This window comes from Malurus melanocephalus, unplaced genomic scaffold (genome assembly GCF_030028575.1).
Source record: "Malurus melanocephalus ecotype Western Australia unplaced genomic scaffold, MMel_1.1 scaffold_141, whole genome shotgun sequence".
Lineage (NCBI taxonomy): Eukaryota > Metazoa > Chordata > Aves > Passeriformes > Maluridae > Malurus > Malurus melanocephalus.
Genome location: NW_026623373.1, coordinates 1750425 through 1768201, shown reverse-complemented (window position 1 = coordinate 1768201; position 17777 = coordinate 1750425). Strand labels below are relative to the sequence as shown.

At 38.6% G+C, this 17777-nt stretch overlaps 1 protein-coding gene across 2 annotated transcripts in view; it reads left to right on the top strand.

Annotated features, from left to right (window-relative positions):
- The window catches only part of RALYL (RALY RNA binding protein like), a 72419-nt gene extending 66250 nt beyond the window's left edge, over positions 1-6169 (top strand). For both annotated transcript variants that reach the window (XM_057371124.1, XM_057371125.1), the window contains one exon: positions 4776-6169. In XM_057371124.1, coding sequence (XP_057227107.1) covers positions 4776-4793 — 18 coding nt within the window. In that variant the 3' untranslated portion in view covers positions 4794-6169. The remainder of the gene's footprint in view (positions 1-4775) is intronic.
- Positions 6170-17777: the final 11608 nt, after the last annotated feature.

Below are 17777 nucleotides of genomic sequence, written 5' to 3'. Positions count from 1 at the left end.
GCAAAGTGTACCTCAAATGAGCACAGCTGTGAAGCCAATATGAAAAGAAATACAAATTTCTTGGTATGCCTGGCTCATTCCTTGTGGCTTTCCATTGATGACGAAGAATGCTGTGTAAAAGCCAGCAAAAGTGCATGGCCCATGGTAACTTACAACCATAAATTACTGGAGTTTGCAGTCAGTGTGAGCTGTCTGCTTAAGATAAAGGGATATTGTCTTGAGTTAGACATAGCATATAAACAGGATGACAATTTCCACCACTACTTTCTGTACTGCATTATATTTTTTTCTCATTTTAGGTAAATACCTAGATCAATAATGGCTAACTAGGTTTTGGTTGTTTTGTTGTTCTTGGTTGTTTCACTGGTTTATTTTGTTTTAAATGCCTGTTCTGCAGACAGATTCCATTTTTCACATCCTTGGCTGTCCAGAAAGAACATTTCATAATCAAAAGAAAATATTAGAATTGAAACAGAGTATGYTATCCTTGAGGGCATGAGAGCAGCATCTGTAGACCTGGATTCAGTATTCTCAGTTGTRCAGATATCAGTATTAGGAGTGAGCATCAGGTCCAATCAAAGCAGTTGTGCCACAATTGCAGTTTGAGGTAGCACAGGTATGAGGGTCGGTGTTGGGAGTGATAGGACAGCACTCCTGATGCCTTTCAGTGGGGCTTCTGCAGAAAGTGATGTACAGCAGTCACTTAACCCACTGTCAAACRCAGTCAGACACCAGAAGTGCCACACACCTAGATGAGTATCAGGCGTCAAGTCTTTTACTCAATAGGAGTCTGCAAGAGATAGATGTGCAATTTTACCAAGCAGTGGTCAGCAGATGGTCACTTCAGATGCCTCCTTTGCAGTCATTAAACTCAGAATTCCAGTCCTAAGAATGGATTTGTCAAGCAAGGAAAACAATGCAGGGGAGTAGAGGAAGGATATTTGAAGCTTTGGGCTTCAAGTTCATGTGTATGTGTGAACCATCACCTATCCATCCACTTTTAGCTGCATTTTCTGAAAATTTCTAAGATTAATTTTATCACAAAAGACATTTAGAGCAAGTGACTGTTTAAAAACATGCATTTTGTCAGATAAATACCTTCCACATATTTTGAATGCTCTTATTGCTCATAATTATTGTGAGGTAAAYCATAAAGTTAAGTCTGTTACACTCATACTTCTGTGGGACATTTCTTCAAATAATTTCTTAATATACTACAAGGAAAGACATTAATCATGTACATCTTTTGTGTTATTTAGTCATAGCACATTCCTAATATGCCCTCACAAAAATATATGCTGCATTTATGCTCTCATATAGACAGATTTATTCCTGTACATTTAGGTCTGGAAGATGAGCATGGTAAAGTTCAGCCCACCTTCCTATAAGCCCTGTGAGAAGGAAACTAGCTATTTATTGGGATGAAGGAACATATCTCTGTTCTTTCCCCTTTTCCAGAACTGTAAGGAAGAACAAATAATTCAGAGCAGGAAAGAGGCTGAGCTCTGTTTGGATCCAGTTAGCAAAGACCAAAACTCATCTCCTGCAGACAAATAAAGTCAATCTGAACAACTTTAGAAAAGTCAGTAGCTCCCCCACCACAGAAGGGTCACCATTACAGCTTCCAGTGGCTTGGGTAGGCCAGGGAAAAGGGGCTGGCACATCCTCCTCAAGAAGGAAGGTTTCTGCAGATCTCTACCACATATTGAGCTTGTCTTCTCACAAAAGGCTTTTAGAAGCAACAAAGAGTGCCAGCCATTCRTGCTATGTCATGCTCCATGACTACAAAGCACAGAGCTCAGAGGAGCTGGTCCCCTGGCAGGTGATCTGATGGCCAGGCTCTCTTTCAAGAAAATGTGCTCTACATGCAGACCATTCTTAAAAATCTACTGATTTAAAAATAGGAATTAGCTAGGCTTTGAGGGGAGATAAGTTATAAAATCATTAAACCTTTAAAAGGCAAGACGGAAAACGCTACATTTTCACTGAATTTTATATGRTTTACTCCATCATTTGTAATTATTATAGTTTAAGGCCTATTAARCAGAACTACACTTTCATTTAGCGAGGTTTTTTAATATTTAATGTTGGCTTTCCAATGTTATATACATTTTAATGGTGTATAGTTAAAATTAATATAATCTAGTAGAATTTGAATTTGGTGAAAATGCCAGAAGGATTATACAAGAACTATAATAACAGCATCAATAGCATTTTTGGAAGACTGAAATACAGTTTTATGCCTAAGAGTGTTTCTGATAGCTCATGCTCAAAAAGCCATCTGTATATTAAAAAAAGCAGCAGAAATAATGTTAGGTGGAAAATGAACCAATAAATATTCTATAACCTCTCTCCATCTTTTTTTTCCAGAGATTATGATGGCAATTAGGACAGTATATAGTGTTTCTTTGATATGGATGSCAAGTCTATATGCCCAGTTGAGTTATTAAATTCTTAAAATTCATTATGTTCAAATCCCGCTTTCTAAAGTGATTTTCTGTTAGAACTACATCAAATGAAAGCCTTATTGCTGGCTCAAATGTAATTCAGTTCATCCTTGTTGTGTCAGGAGGTATTTTTATATATAAGGGGAAAGAAATGAAAAAATTTTAAAAATCCCACTAGTCATCAAGAGGGTTTTTTAATATCATCAGTACTACCATAAAGCCAGATGATAAACTGCACATTATTCAGAGGAAAGAAATTGAATGAAATTAGCATTGCATTACTCAAGATTAATCATAGCCCTGGATTCCTGTCATTCCATGGAAAATAAAAGCTTGCCTCATTCAGATTTTAATGTTTSTTCTCAGACTTTAACATTATTTGTAGTGAGAGACAAATAAGAAATCCATTCACTGAAGGAAGAACACAAGAATATTTTGAACTGGAAGGGTTGGTAATTTTTTWTCACCATTTCTATCCAACAGTAAAGCAACATTGATGGCTTGGATCCAGATGGTTAACAACATTAATATTTCACAATAGTAACCTAATGAAGCTCTTTAGTGCTGGTGACAGGTAAATGCTTGAAAGGTTTATGGCAAGGRAAAGAAGTTTCAATAAATAACTAGAAAATTTGCCTCTTCTTGCTTTCATAATTATTGCTTTTTATAATGGCATAATGGAACAGCAAAGCACAATTGGAAAAAAAAGGCTAGAAAAGAGGAAGTCTCTTTGGAGCTACAAGGATGTACAGTGGGATTTGKTTTTTTTTTTTTACTTCTAAGATGAATAGCTAGTTAGAAACCATTAGGCCTCCCTCAGACTTAAGGGGAGAATTTAAAAATCCTTTTTCATATAGCTAAGTCTCTCTGGGGATCAGACCTAAAATAGGAGAGATGAAGATTTTTCTCTGTGCAAGTAGAGAATAATAGTTTCAGGATGYTTTAACTGCAAGAAGAAAGTTCTGATATCTCTCAGATGAGCTTTTCTCCCTAATCCTGGTTAGCTGTGAATTTCACATCCAGAAACCTGGTGCTCTTTTAACAGTGAGGGGAAAATGTGATGCCTGACTTCTTCAAAGGTCAGGAGGATAGTCCTGCAGGGACTCGGATGTTTCTGGAAAAACCTTTTTCATTGACAAAGCAGTAAATGGAAATTTTAACAGAAATTGCCTCCTTTTCTCCTTTTTTTTTTTTTTTTTTTTTTTTTTTTTTTTTGAAAGAGGCAGAAATTGGCTTGAAAGAATATCTGGAAATTTTTCAGGTTTTGATCAGAAGTGCACCATATTTCATCAGCTGTTTTCCCTTTCAGTTATAGAAGATGATATACATTAAAAAAAAAAAAAAAAAAGGAAGAAAAGGATGACTGACAGATATTTTTCATGTCAAAATTTAAACAAAAACCTGGGTTGAAAATTTCACTTTAAAAAAAGAAACCTTCTACTTCTGTTAACATTTTCTACTGTCAGTTTTCCAAAAASATGTGATTAGGAAAGTGTTGTCAGTTTTCCTGTGGGTAGGTGGAGCTGGTATGTCTCAAGGTCCGCTTCAGCATCTCTCAATGCCCACTTGAAGCTGGTAGCATTAATGGGTCACCTAGCAGGACTCAGATATTTGAATGCAACGTTCCTTCAGCCTCTGGTGGAAGAATGACCCTCARAAGCATTGGCTAACACTGGATTTTTGCATTTTCCAGTGCAATGTGGCTGGTAAAACAACAAAAAAAATCAAAAGACGTACAGTTATATCACATGGCATGTACACAAGAACAGCAGCAAAATAGGCAACAGCCAAAGGGAGGCAGCTGAGGAAAGATCCATCAATGTGGGAACTGCAGGCATTGCTGGAAGCACCAGCCAAGGGATATGGAGTGTGGTACATAAATAGTGTGATGGGACTGAAGCAAAGAATTCCACATGCAGTTTATTTAGATTGAATGCCATTATGCAAATAAAGCATTTCATTACAAAGCAGCCAAGATGCATTATTCTGTTTCCTGCTGCTAAAATAGGAATTATTCAGCAGTTGTTTGCATAACATTATTRAGGGGAGGTRTACTTCAGCCTCAAAGCTCTTGCTKGATTTGCTGTTRTTATTTTGGGCCATACCATCTAAGTCCTGACTGTCCACTCCTTCAGGAGCACTATTCCTCTTTTAACGTTCAATAGTTTAAGGTGAAAACCCTTATAGATAGTGATATTTGGTTGATTTGTGAAAAAGCCAAGTCATAGCTCCTCTTGGCTCTTTTCCCCAGCTGTCTTTGTTTTTTTTTGAGGTTCTGCTGGAAGCAATTCTGTGCCTTCATACTAAAGCCAACATTTCATTTCTCAGTTTCTACAGATCAAGTGATGAGATGTCATGTGTGAACCCCCTGAAGGCTGAGAAGAGAAACTCTGACTTCCCCACAGAAAATTGTGAACTGCAGTTTCTTACTGGCTGACAACACCTTTGATTCAATTTGTATGAAACTCAATTTACCTATGAAAATGGACGTTATTGTTCAAATATTAGAAACTCCATTTCTTATATGTTCGAGGCTGTAAAATTGTCAGATTTTTATGGTTTAGATTGTAAATGTGGTTTTCTCTGGCTAATTATTGGTATTATTTTTTTAATTTTGATGTCTTAAAGGCCAATGTACTGTATCATAATAATATGAAGGACATATTTAACAAGTKTGAAAAACACTGTATACAAATGTATATTTCTAAAAGCTATTTTTATGATTAGCACGTTTTACTGTTTTACCATAGAGTCAGGTGATATTGCACTTCTTTGTTTACTGCTTAATTCAAACGACCATTTTGATCAGTGCCACAATTATATACATTGTATGGTATTTCCCATCATTTTATTAAATTTATTTGTCATTGGAAATAATTACATTTAGTAATAGAATAGCTTCTAAAATGTGAAAATGTCAAARTAACAGAGCAATCCTTGATAAACTGTAAATTGGATCCTCCTGTAAATCCCTTTCTTCAGATAAGCACTCTCTGTGATGCCATTCCTCAGACAGTTGTTACAGCTGTTCTTGCAAATCTCTAAAGGCAGTTTGTTGTTACCATATGGAAAGTCAGTCAGTCTCCTGTCTASCCAGGAAAATTATTTATACCCTGCCAATATCTGACAGCCTGAGTTAGCCTACTTATTACTTATTGGGTTTTTTTTCTGGCAGTAGTCTTTCCACTCACAAACCCCTAAGGGCATCCTAAAAGCCTAAAGTTGGAACAATTAATTATTACAGATGCTGTAGGGGGAATCTCAGTATAGAATTTCTTAATAAATCATATTTCTTTTCAAACAGAATGGATGCATTATTTCTCTCGTGTTACTGAGATATTAAAGGTATCAAAGCATACATGATATGGGCACAAGATCTTGTCTAATAAAAGTACCAACTTGTTCACCATCCCAAAGTCAGACCTCTTCAGCACTGCAGATGACACAGAACAAGGAATACGTATTTATTCATCTACATCTTTATGTGAGCAGTACTCAATATAGAAAGAGACATGTCTTTAAAGTGACTGCAGGGTAAATAAATTATTTAGTAGCTACAGCCTTCCAAGAGGGACAGACATTAATTTAGGAAGTATTTTATGCAGCCAAATGGAGCACAGACCCAGCTGTGTGCCAGTCTGCAGCAAGGAGCCCTGACCACTGAGATCCATGACCAGGGTGTTTGGAATTTGGGGTCATCCAGCCCTACAAAAATGAACTCTTGCCTTTCAATTGTCCTTTCAATTGTTCTCTAGGCTGAAAGCAAGAAAAAACAAAATRTACCAGAAAGACTTTCTAAAAGATCAAACTTTAAATTTCTATTTTAAAAACAGTTTCTGAGATGACAGGTTCACCTCAAGCAGTGGRGGTGTGAGCAGATGAGACTTCAAGGTCCCTGGTCAGGTTTCTGACAAGGAGATCATCAAAGAAGATCTGATAGTCTTCAAAAAATTTGGAAGAGAAGCCAGCATTTGAATTCAATTATCTTTTACTGAGATTTTTTTTCACTAGGCAGCTATGTAACAGCACTCTCAGTTATGTTTGTGTACCTTATATTTAGCTGTTTGTGTGGAGTTACATGGTTTACATAAGCGCTGAGTAGTACCTATCTCCTAAAATAAGGAAAGACTTGTATAAGTAGTTATACCTAAGCATAAAGAATTGCAGGTCAGAATTCACCACAGCTGACTCTCCCAGAAAAGTGCAGTAAAACTATTACTTCTGTGTAAGTGAAATGTTAGGTCAAATCAGAGGGTGAAATATTTCTCCACTTTCTATCTATTAATATAGGTTATGAACATTTTTAACTGTAAAAATGCAAAAAATAATTGCCATTTTGGGATCTCWGTCTTTGGCTGACAGTTAAAAAGAAACAAAACAAACTCCAAACCTTAGCAGCTCAAGGGGCATTTGTCCTATTTAAATCACGTAAACTGTTGGCTGACTTAAAAGATGCAGAATGTCATCCAAGGAGATCAGTTCTATTTTGGTGTTAATAAACCAGATATGAGAAACATCCAGGTATATTGTCTCTCCACCACCTCCATTCCAAATGAGTTAATACTCCCAGAAAGCACTCTTAGATTTTTGCACATTCTTTACAATCATTACCCTTAGATGACAAACTCACAGAAATTAATGCACAGTCATAATGCTGACATTGTTTCACACCACAGTTTACATCCTGACTTTTGAACACAAGAAGTCACCTCTGATAACACCATGAGGAACTGGCTCATTTGCAAGCCAGAAGATTGCTATCCTGTGCAGTCTATTACTAGCAAGGTTTCACAATGGCACGTTTGTTTAAAATCACTCCAGAGGATGCTGGTGGCTTCGACAGARCTTTATAGTTCTCTGCTGTCCATGTCTGCAGTGTGCTCAGTGTTGTTTGCCATCACCATCTGTCACTTGTTTGACACGAGTTTTGTCGGCTGTGGGGTTTTTCAGCATTGCTCATCCCTTACAGTACGGAAGAGGAGGAAACAGAAAAGATCTTGTCAGTCTCTCTGGACAGTCAACAGTCTCATAAATTCCTTTATGGGCAGTCCTGAATCAAACCAATTCACCTCCTACACAGACCCATGTGCTCTGTGTATTTCAGATATTTGTTTCAAACATGGGAAGCTGCATGAATGGAAATATTTACTAAAAAGCTTTAAAGTTTGGATCAAGAAAAAAAATATTTTTACTTTTGTAAACTCTTGTATTACATATTGTYGCGGTTCCTATTCATTTTCTCTGTGGATCCATTTTTAGTTCTGAAAAATCACTGTACTTAAACTATGTAGATAACTATAAYCTTGTTAGCAGTCACATTTTTAATTGGTGCCACTGCAATTTAGAATTAAAACATTCAGAATTTGCCCATTAGAGAAGATCGATGGTTCATTAAAGTTTTCTTTATAATGTTGTAACATAATTTTTACATGTCTGTAAATAAATATTTTCTCTGATTTATGCACTAATTCAGTTTCGAAATTTCTTCTTTTAAAATGTGACTCTAAGACATTTCCCAGGAAAAACATATTTCTCTCATGGAAAAAATTGCTTTTAAGGCTCTATAATGCAACCTTTCTTCACCAACTTCCAAGCAGACCAAATAGAAACAGGCATCCAAAATATCAAGTACTAATCTTAGGTAAGTAAAATGGAGAAAAAATGTTAATCTTGCTATCATTTAAATAGTTTGAGAAATACAAGCACTGGTGCTGTATTAAAAAAATTACTGACAAGAAATGTGACAAACTTCCTGAAAAGAGGGAATTGTTCGGTGARGTGAGAAAGAGGGAGGCACGGTGGGGATATTTCACTGAATTTAAGAAATTCATTTTCTTAATCTTGGAAGCTTCTAAGTTTCATGTATCATTGCAGCAGTATGAACATAATTTATGAAAACCATGTTAAAAATAGTTACCATTTTCTGTTCAGTATCYAAATACCTTTTTCATTCATAATTCCCTATTCCATTCACAAGGTATTGCTATGCAGGCAAGCTAGAGAAAATTGGTCCACAAAGTCTATGAGAATGTTTTGGTTTTTTTTTTTAATTCTATTGGTATTGTTGGGGGAAAAAGACTATTCTGAAATATAAAGTAAAACCAGCAGAACTTGACAAGYTAGTACTGTAGCTGTGAGCATTTCTCAGCAGTGAAATGTTCTCACCATGAGGGATGAGAGAAAAAGATAAAACAAGGGCATTTGTGTACAGCAGTTACAGCCCTGTGCTTACAATCCCTTACAACAATCAGCTCTGGAAAACTGGTAAGAAAATCCTCTGAGAGTCTGCTTAGAGAAAACACAGAGTGTTACAGTGAATAAATAGTTATGGGGTTTTGGATGGTGGAATAATAACTCATTTGAGACAAAAAGAGCTTGAGGTTTTGCAGTTGCTGTAACAAGTACTTTTTTTCTGATTAACCTCTCAAAGAAAGATTGCTGTTCCACCCTTGTGTGAACAGAATTAATCCACAAGTATCACACTGTATTTTAACAGTAAACTAGTTCCCAGAGCATCCATGTCATACAAACCCCACTAACCAAGCAAAACTGTTTCTGAAGGTTACCTTTAAATCCTTCTGACCCTGTCCTGGCTACATAACTTAGCAGCCTAAGGTAACGGAGAGAAAGCTTTGCACAAGCACTCTGTTGGTCTATCACTGAGTGTGAATGTAGCTGTGGTATGTAGCTATGGATATGTGGRAAAAAAACACCCTTCCATTGCTTTGTGTGTTAGAAATTAGAACYAGAAACAACTAAAGTTGTGCAAAAAAAAGAATCAAACCCATCCCTGTCGGTTGTCATTAAATGAGTACCTTCAGTGTCCACTCCAACTGSATTCTTAAGCAGAAACTGCAGCATTTAGCACATTATTTAAAGAAAGAAGGAATGATGATATTGCTGCTGCCAATATTGCTTCTGCAACAGGAGCACTTTGGAACATGGTGGAGGATACACAGGGGATACACAGCATGGCAGGACTGCAGCTTGATTCTGGGCTGAATGAGCWTTGCAAGGATTTTACCTCAGGAAGACTGAGAAAATTATTGAAAAGGGATGTTTTGCACTTGTGCTGATATCTAACATTTGAAGACCCCACCCCCACATACTTATTTGTTTTCACATCTCTGCTGGCATGCCATGATTTTTACTATTCTTTCAAGAGCTGAGCCTCAAAATTTGCATCTGCTTTTGGTTGAACTTACTACAAGTTCAACAATAATTATAATAATAATTAATATATAATATTTATTAATATAATAATGATTATTATAATATATATTATATTAATATTATAATAATTATAAATATATAATAATTATTAATATAATAATTAATAAACAGTCAATAACATTAAACATTTGCCMCTTCTTCAGAATTTTTGCCTTCATGTTTAATCCACAATATAACGGAGGAATTTCATAAAGATCGGTTTACTTGAGTGGTTATATTAACTGTAAATCTGCACTTCCATTGATGGAAAAACTGTAGATCATAGAATCATGGAATGGTTTCAGCTGGAAGGGACCTTAATGATCACCCAGTTCCAATACCCCTGCCCTGGACAGGAAGAGTTTTCACTTGACCATCCAAGGTGATCTTGAGCACTTCCAGGGATGAAACATCCACAACTTCTCTGGGAAACCTGTCCCTGTGTCTCACCACCCTCACATTAAAGAACTTCTCCCTGATATCTCATATATATCTCACACCCATATGACATATGTCAGTTTTACTGTGTGTTGCCTTATCTATAATCAATGCACCAGTGAATGAAGTTATGCTTTACAAATCTGCTCATTGAGCACTATTATTTCAGGTAGCAGGCTTTGGAGAGAAAATTTATCAGGATCAGAAACATAAAAGTGTTTTTTGACAGCAAGCTATATAAAATCAATTGTGTTGATTTCAAGGATGAGTGACCTTTGAAATTTAGATACTGCTGCAATTACATGAGGATCATTTGTAGGTGAATTGCGAGTTCTGAGTTATTCTTGTTGTAAGCTAACAAAGTGGGGAAACAGGACTGCTATCAGTTTACAGGGGTCTCCTTCTGGTCAATTCATTCACATTGGGTTTGGATGATTCAAGTCATGTCACAAGGTAGCGYGATAGAAGCAGACAGTCAATAAAGGCAGTAAGAAAAATGACAAAAATCAGTGCCCATGGAATTGCAGATGTAAACTGTAGATTCAAGGGAAGCTCTGTGAAACTCTCTACAAAGAGAGCACCTTCACTGTTCCTGCTTACTCAAGGGAGTGAATCACCTAACCAGACGTTGGATTTCTGGCAGTTTCCTCAGATAGCTCTTTTCAAAGGAGTCTTTATAGTGGACAAGTTCAAGCTTTTTTCCCACCACCTTAACCCCATCTTTTTCATGTGTTTTTATTTGTCTCATATGTTGAACTACAAGTTTTTTTCAGAGAGGACAAAAGCAGGGAAGTGCTCCCAGGAATGAAGAGTGTGACTGAATGGTTTTGTGCACACCTACACACACCCCAGACCTGCAAAAGGAGATCCCCTCTCCACGTTCAGGGCTAACTCCTGAGGGCTGAAGTTGCAAGAGRCTGAGTTTGAAGGACTAAAACTCTCACAGAGCTTATGAGCTCCTCTTTAAATATGGATTTAGAGATTGTTCTTCATCTGCAAACCTCAAGTAGTCACAGAAGAAGAAGGTTGAATCAATTCTTAGCTATAGAGAAGGGGTGTAGGACATGGAGAGGACATTTTGCTCTCTCACAGACTTCTGCTGGTAACAAGATGATCAGAGGACAAAGGACCCTGGCCTGGTAAAATCACTACAGATTGAAAGACTCTGGTGTTACAATTCATCACATCTTTGTGCTTCCTTATGGGCAAAGTTCCTAAACTAAATATTTCACATCATGCTGCTATATAAATTTTCACCGCTGTGAATAATCAGCATAGTAATGGAGTTTAAATCAAAAACCACATTTTACTTTCCAGCAAAATACCCCAGTAGAGGTGGTTCTAAGTGTTAACCAGGTTTTAGAGCAAATAGGGTGCAAAATCAAAATTATTTAATCTCTTCAAGCTAAGGTGGTGCCCTCAGCAATGTTAATCAGATTTTAGTGGTCTCCATAGCAATTCCGGTGAAAACTTAGAAAAGCATGAATGCATTCAACAGCAAATTCAGAAATGGATAATATTAAGAATGCACTGAGGATCAGCTTTCAGGAGTGCTGAGAAAATTAGGCTCACATTTGCAACTGAAAAGTATAAGGTATAGCAACAAAAAMATCACTATAATTGAGCAAGGATCATACTACTGTAGCATGTCGCCTCTCAGAAAAAAAAATATATTTCCACTTTCGTATTCTTTGTGGATATTTTTGGTTTAAACAAATATAAAATTTGCTGAACTATGAATTGTAGTGTATTTTCTCTTTTAATTTTGGCAACACTGTATGCTTTAATAAATAAAAATGTCCAAATTACCTGTCTGAAAAATTAAGCATATTTGCACAGAATGCCAGTCAGTGTAAGGGAGACCCATAAACAAGTCTGAGACAATAAATCTGAAATTGAAGCCTAGAGAATCACAGAATCAACAAGGTTGGAAGACACCTTCAAGTGTCTTCATTGGACACCTGTCCAATGTCAACACAGCACCACTATAATTACCCCTGCATCCCCAAGTGCCACATCCAGGTGCATCCTGAACATTTCCAGAGACAAAGACTCCACCACTTCCCTGAGCAGTTTATTGCAATGCCTGACCACTCTTTCAGTGACTTTTTTTTCCTCTAATATCTAATCTGAACCTCCCCTGGTGCACTTTGAGGCCATTTCCTCTTGTCCTTTCACTTGTGATATGGCAGAATAGACTGACCCCCATCTCGTTACAACCTCCTTTCAGGTAGCAGTAGAGAGCCATGAGGTGCCACACAGAGCCTYCTTTTCTCCAGGATGAACAGCCCCATTTCCATCAGCCATGCCTCATAGGACCCTTCACCAACTCTGTTGCCCTTCTCTGGACATGCTCCAGCACTTCAATGTCCTTTTGGAAGTGAGGGGCCCAGAACTGGACAGAGCACTTGGCCTCACTGGTGCCAAGTGTAGTGGGGCAATCACTTCCCTGGTCCTGCTGGYCACTATTTTTGACASAGGCCAGGATGCCAYTGGCCTTCTTGGCCACCTGGGCACTGCTGGTTCATGYTCAGCTGCTKTTGATCAACACTTMCARGTCCTTTCTGCTGAGAGCCTTCCAGCCACTCTTCCCCCAGYCTGTWACACTSYKTGGGGTTGTTGTGACACAAGGGCAGGACCTGGCACTTTGCCTTGTTGAACCTCACACCSTTGCCCTCAGACCAYTSATCCAGTCTGTAAAAATCTCTCYGTAWRGCCTTCYTGCCCTCCAGCAGATCAACACTCCCACCAAACTTAGTGTCAGCTTAACAGCTGCCMGCTCAGGTTTTCAGAATATCCACTGTGCCAAGAAGGGCCAGGACTTCTCTCTGCACCTACTGGCACAGATGTGGCTGAGTAACACATGACACGGCTGGACAGGAGGGTGTCCAGAGGCCCCTTCCTACCTCAACAATTCTGGAATGCTGTGATTCCATGTTATCATAAAATGACATTTATAAAACCTATGTTAAAAAGATGCTGAAAGTGCATAGGGAGCATGCCAGAACCAGCATGCAACACCCACCTTATATGTATATTCTCCATCACAATAATCTCTTGTTTCTACTTAAAATATTCTCATCACGATCACTTACTGAAGCAGGAAGGTTTTTTCCCCAGTAGAGTTTTGCAGTTTCTGAAGTCACGCTCAGCTTACTTTCTCTCATCCTATTCAGGATGAACATCCATTCACAGTCACTGAGCACTTAGCTCAGTCAAAGAGGAACCGTTTCAGCTGGAAAGGATAAGAAAGCCCTATCTCAGAAAACTCTGCAGCCCTGCATCAGGGAGCTCGTGGCTGTAGACTCAGAGCCTGCAAGACAGCAAGGGAAGCTGGTCCTGCCTATTCCATCTCTGAATTGTCTGTGCTATGCAGGGAGCTGCTGGAYAAAGAAGGGCTGCAGGAAGGGTGGGATTGGGTAAGAACTGATCCCAGCTTTTCCCATAGAGAAGAAATATTCCTGAGATCCATTGTAAGATGAATCCCAAGAAGGCAGGCCATGCATTACTTCAGGGAAGCAAACAGCAAATGGTGGCTAAAGGACACTGCAGAAAGGAAAATAAAAGGAAGACCAGAGGGAGAGACCAGCAAGGAGTTGCCAAGGAACCAGTGTTTGGCCCAAAGAACACAATACAGGAGTGCAGGTCTCAGGGAGGACAGTAGAGCTGTTAAAGGGCAGAGTGAGAGGTTATCCTGTAGCCAAAATCCCAGTTGGATGAAAATCTATGTTTTGTGCTTTTCCAGAGTAGAACATCTAAATACACACATGAGATAATCACACAAAAGCACAAGGTGGGGTGAGTTCCTGTGTGAGCATGAGCTGCRCTAACAGGACACACAGAGTTATTAAATCTATGGCAACTCAGCCCAGATCCAGACTGAGCCTTTTCTTGCTCCCTGAACCAAAGCAGTACGGGTTCCCAGGAGTGCAAGACTGACCTGAGGTGTCTGTAACCACACAAGTTTTCCAGTGGTTGCAGTCTTTGTGGCTTGGAGAAATACTGAGACACCACAAGTCACTGCCAACAYCAGACACTCAAATCCTCAGGAAGCTTTCCTTAGGATCCCAAAACTGAGACATCAAGGAAGCAATTTTAAACACTAAACCAGATGTCTTGTGCCGTTTTAGATTCCCCTTTAGATTGTCCACAAATAAATAAGAATCACATAGTACCTGCCAGTTCCAGGAGGGTGTTTCAGTTACTTGGACTTTACTCAGAAGTAAGAAGAAGAAGAAGAAACTTCAGTTTTGAGAAGGATGTAAGTTTTTGAACAATTTCAAGATTTATAGATATTTATGTTGCTGAAAGGGAGTTCCAATTTTAACTGTCAYGTTTTGATAGGCTAAATGGGGGCAGTCCAGTAAAAAAGGGCCAAGAAGTCAAGGGACAGTTTTGAATGCATTTTCAAACCTGTAGAACCTATAACTGTGTAATTCGCATTCATGTCAACRACAGTTTCCAAAAATCTGCTCATAGATCAGAGAATTTCTTATAGCAGCTCAGAGAAAACTGGAAAGCAGGATGGACAAAGCTGGYAAAAAAAGTAAGTTTGCAGCAAAAAGAAATCAAAGTTACTGGTAAGTCCTATAATAGTTAAGTAAWGTAGGAACTGAAAACCTGATTTGGTGTTACCCACTGAAAATAAGAATTAGATATAGCATGTGCTAAATTATCCTTTTATCACCTATGAAAGAACACCAGACTGTGGCACCTATTATGGACTATACTTTAGTCACACCTAGATTCAATTATTGCCACAGTGCAAGCTGCAGCAGGCAATTTCAAAATATACCCCAACCTGTGCCATCTTTGTACTGCTGGGCTCCCAATTAAAAGAAAATTACTGAAGGCCCATTTTCACAGCTTAGCCCTGCAGGAACTTGAAAAATAAGAATAATTTCTCACCATGAACTGTGAAATGAACATAAAAGTGCTATGGACTTTTTTTCCCCCTTTGAATTACAGGTTCACCTCTGCTTTAGAGTTAGAGACGTTTTACTCAGTAGTTACACCAAAGCAGCCCTGCAACCCAGCTGCAGCTCTGGCTGGAAAGAACTCAGCCCTGGCCAACACAGTCATTTTCAGGGGTGGGAGGGCTGAGTCCAGGGCAAATCCCTCCCACAAGGGCTGCGCCATCCTTACAAAGACCTTTCTTTGTCCCTCTGTTTCAGTAGCAGCAGAACAATATAAACGGGATAACTATGGTTTCTTAAAATCTTATTGTAGATGAAATCTAATGAGTTTCTTTTTGAATATGGAGATCATGTGCATGCCTGCTATTGTGAAGAAGTACGCTGGGTCTTTCTCTGGCTGTCACGGGACATCCATGCGGAAGAGCATGAAAGGAGCAGGAAGGACAAAAGTATAAGATTTTCTACAAGACACTGGCCTTTTTTGTGTGCTTTTTTCCAAAGACCTACCTATTCTTGTATTGGCACTACATTGATGATTAGTGACCAGTAGTTTTCTTTTGTATTTTGCCTTGCTAAACTTCTGTTGCACTGTATTTTTATGCTCACATACTCACATATCTACTGCAAAAGTTTCTGTTGAGAACCTCATCAGCTAAAACAGCATTGGGGATATCACTTTTGAGACAGATATAACAGATTTTGAGCCACACTCCACTTTATAATTTGAATAAAAAGCAAAAGATACTAATACAGATATGCAGAGCCTTTTTACAGAGTTTTCAGTTTTCACAGAGTCCTTCTTGTCTACAACTGAAGGTCTTGATAGCACTGCAGTGTCTGAAGCACCTTTCCTGAATTGCAATGATAAAGTTGTTTATTTGTGAGTTAAGTAACAAAAACCAAGAGCTGGAATASCATTCAGAAAGGGATAAGCCATTCTGTGAACAATGAAAACTTCAATGGTATTTAAACASAATATTTCTTCTTTTAAGAAAGGCATAACCTTTGTTTTTCTCTCCAATGCATCAACTAAACACTGACAGCACAAAGGAAATGTGGAAACAGGTTATTCCATTAGTATTTACCTGGGAATTTTGAGCACCTCTCTCTGCACCCTTGAAGTGTGACATGATCACAGACTGTATAATAGGACWTGATAGAGGCAAGTTGAGGCTTAGAAGACATGAAGGATATTTTTAGTGTCACTGAGCAAAATTGTTCYGTAATGACTCCTTCACAGCATAAGCAAGAGAATACTATTGTGTTTCAGCTTACAATGAACTTCTCATGCTTCCCAAAAGTACAAATACACTGCTGGTAGCACAGGAGGTGAAACTGCACCTGCATTTCCTGGTTCTTTGGAAGACAAAAAGGCACAAGAGCATCTCTTATGCTCAGGCTTAGCTAAAAAACAGTTACCCACACCTCAACACTGCAGTATGGGTTCTTTTGCTTACCATTAATCTAGTGATAATTCCTAGCTGTTCTGTATTGCTATTAGACTGGGGACCCTGGAGGCTCCTGGCCTGCTGTGATTAGRCACAATGTGATGCATCTCTTATTATCAGCATAAAAATGAGAGTTTTCTGGGTGAAACGGCATCATTTTGCACTCAGTTTTGCAGCGATTCATCCTATTCTTATGTATAAAAAGTGTGCTAAATCATAAGCAGAATTGCTGCACTTACTCTGAACTAAAAGTCACTTTTCTGAGAATTTTCAAGAGAAAGTGTTAATTACTTTATGTGTTATATTTATTTAGCAATGAAACCTTAAAGGAAAGGCAATGTATGAGACCTTTGTTCTGTCCCCAGTGATCTGCCCATTGGCAAWCCTGCATTCACAATCCCTGGCAAAGGAAGGGAACCTGAGAAATTCCAGCTGGACTTTTTTGTGTTGTTTATTGTCAGGTTTGAGGACTGTATGTCATCAATTCAATGCAAGTGAAGGTTTTTGTTCAAAGGAAGTCTTTAAACTTATTCTTCCTCAGAGAAACTTTTTGAACCCCAGCATGGAGGCCACATGATATCCTTGCTAAGGGTTGTTGGCTTAATCCGGTGACAAACACCTAGTGAGGAGCACAGGAAGTGACGAGACTTCCAGCTAGGACTGTTAGTGGCAAGTTGCACTCCTCTAGGGTTTTTTTAGGGCAAAATAAAACCCATTAGTCCAAACTAGATCAATCTGATGGCTGCAAGTGAAAGGAAGTTCCCCAGTTGAGGATTATCCCATGCAGCAGTAGTGCTGTCCACTGCCCTGCAGCCACCACATTTGATCTTGTGGAGTGTGTAAAATCAACTTACTGAGCTAATGGAAAGGATCTCATCATTTCAGAGGAGGATGAGCATGATATTGTTTGGGGTTTTTGCATGGTCAGACTTCCAGCTTGGTCCCAGCTTGAGTGCACAGTCACAACACATGACACAAAGAACGCAGGGTGAATGTGAGGCCAGGAAAGGGAAGAAAAACAGAAAAACTCCTTTGGAATTTGTCTGGTCTGACACCAGGTGAAGATGATCTGCMAGAGCTTTTATTTCCTTTCAAACTTAATTCAAGTAGATTGCCTCAATCCAACCCAAACTATCAGTAACTGGAGGTGCAAAACACATGTACCAGTGGGTAAGCTATGAGGTTTTCCTGGGCTATGATGATGCGACCAGGGAGCCAACAGCCAAGCAATTTTTTTAAAATCTGTGTTCATGTTCTTTATTTGTAATTTCAATTACATGCTTTGCATGTACACCCCTCCTGTTTAGTGTAGATCA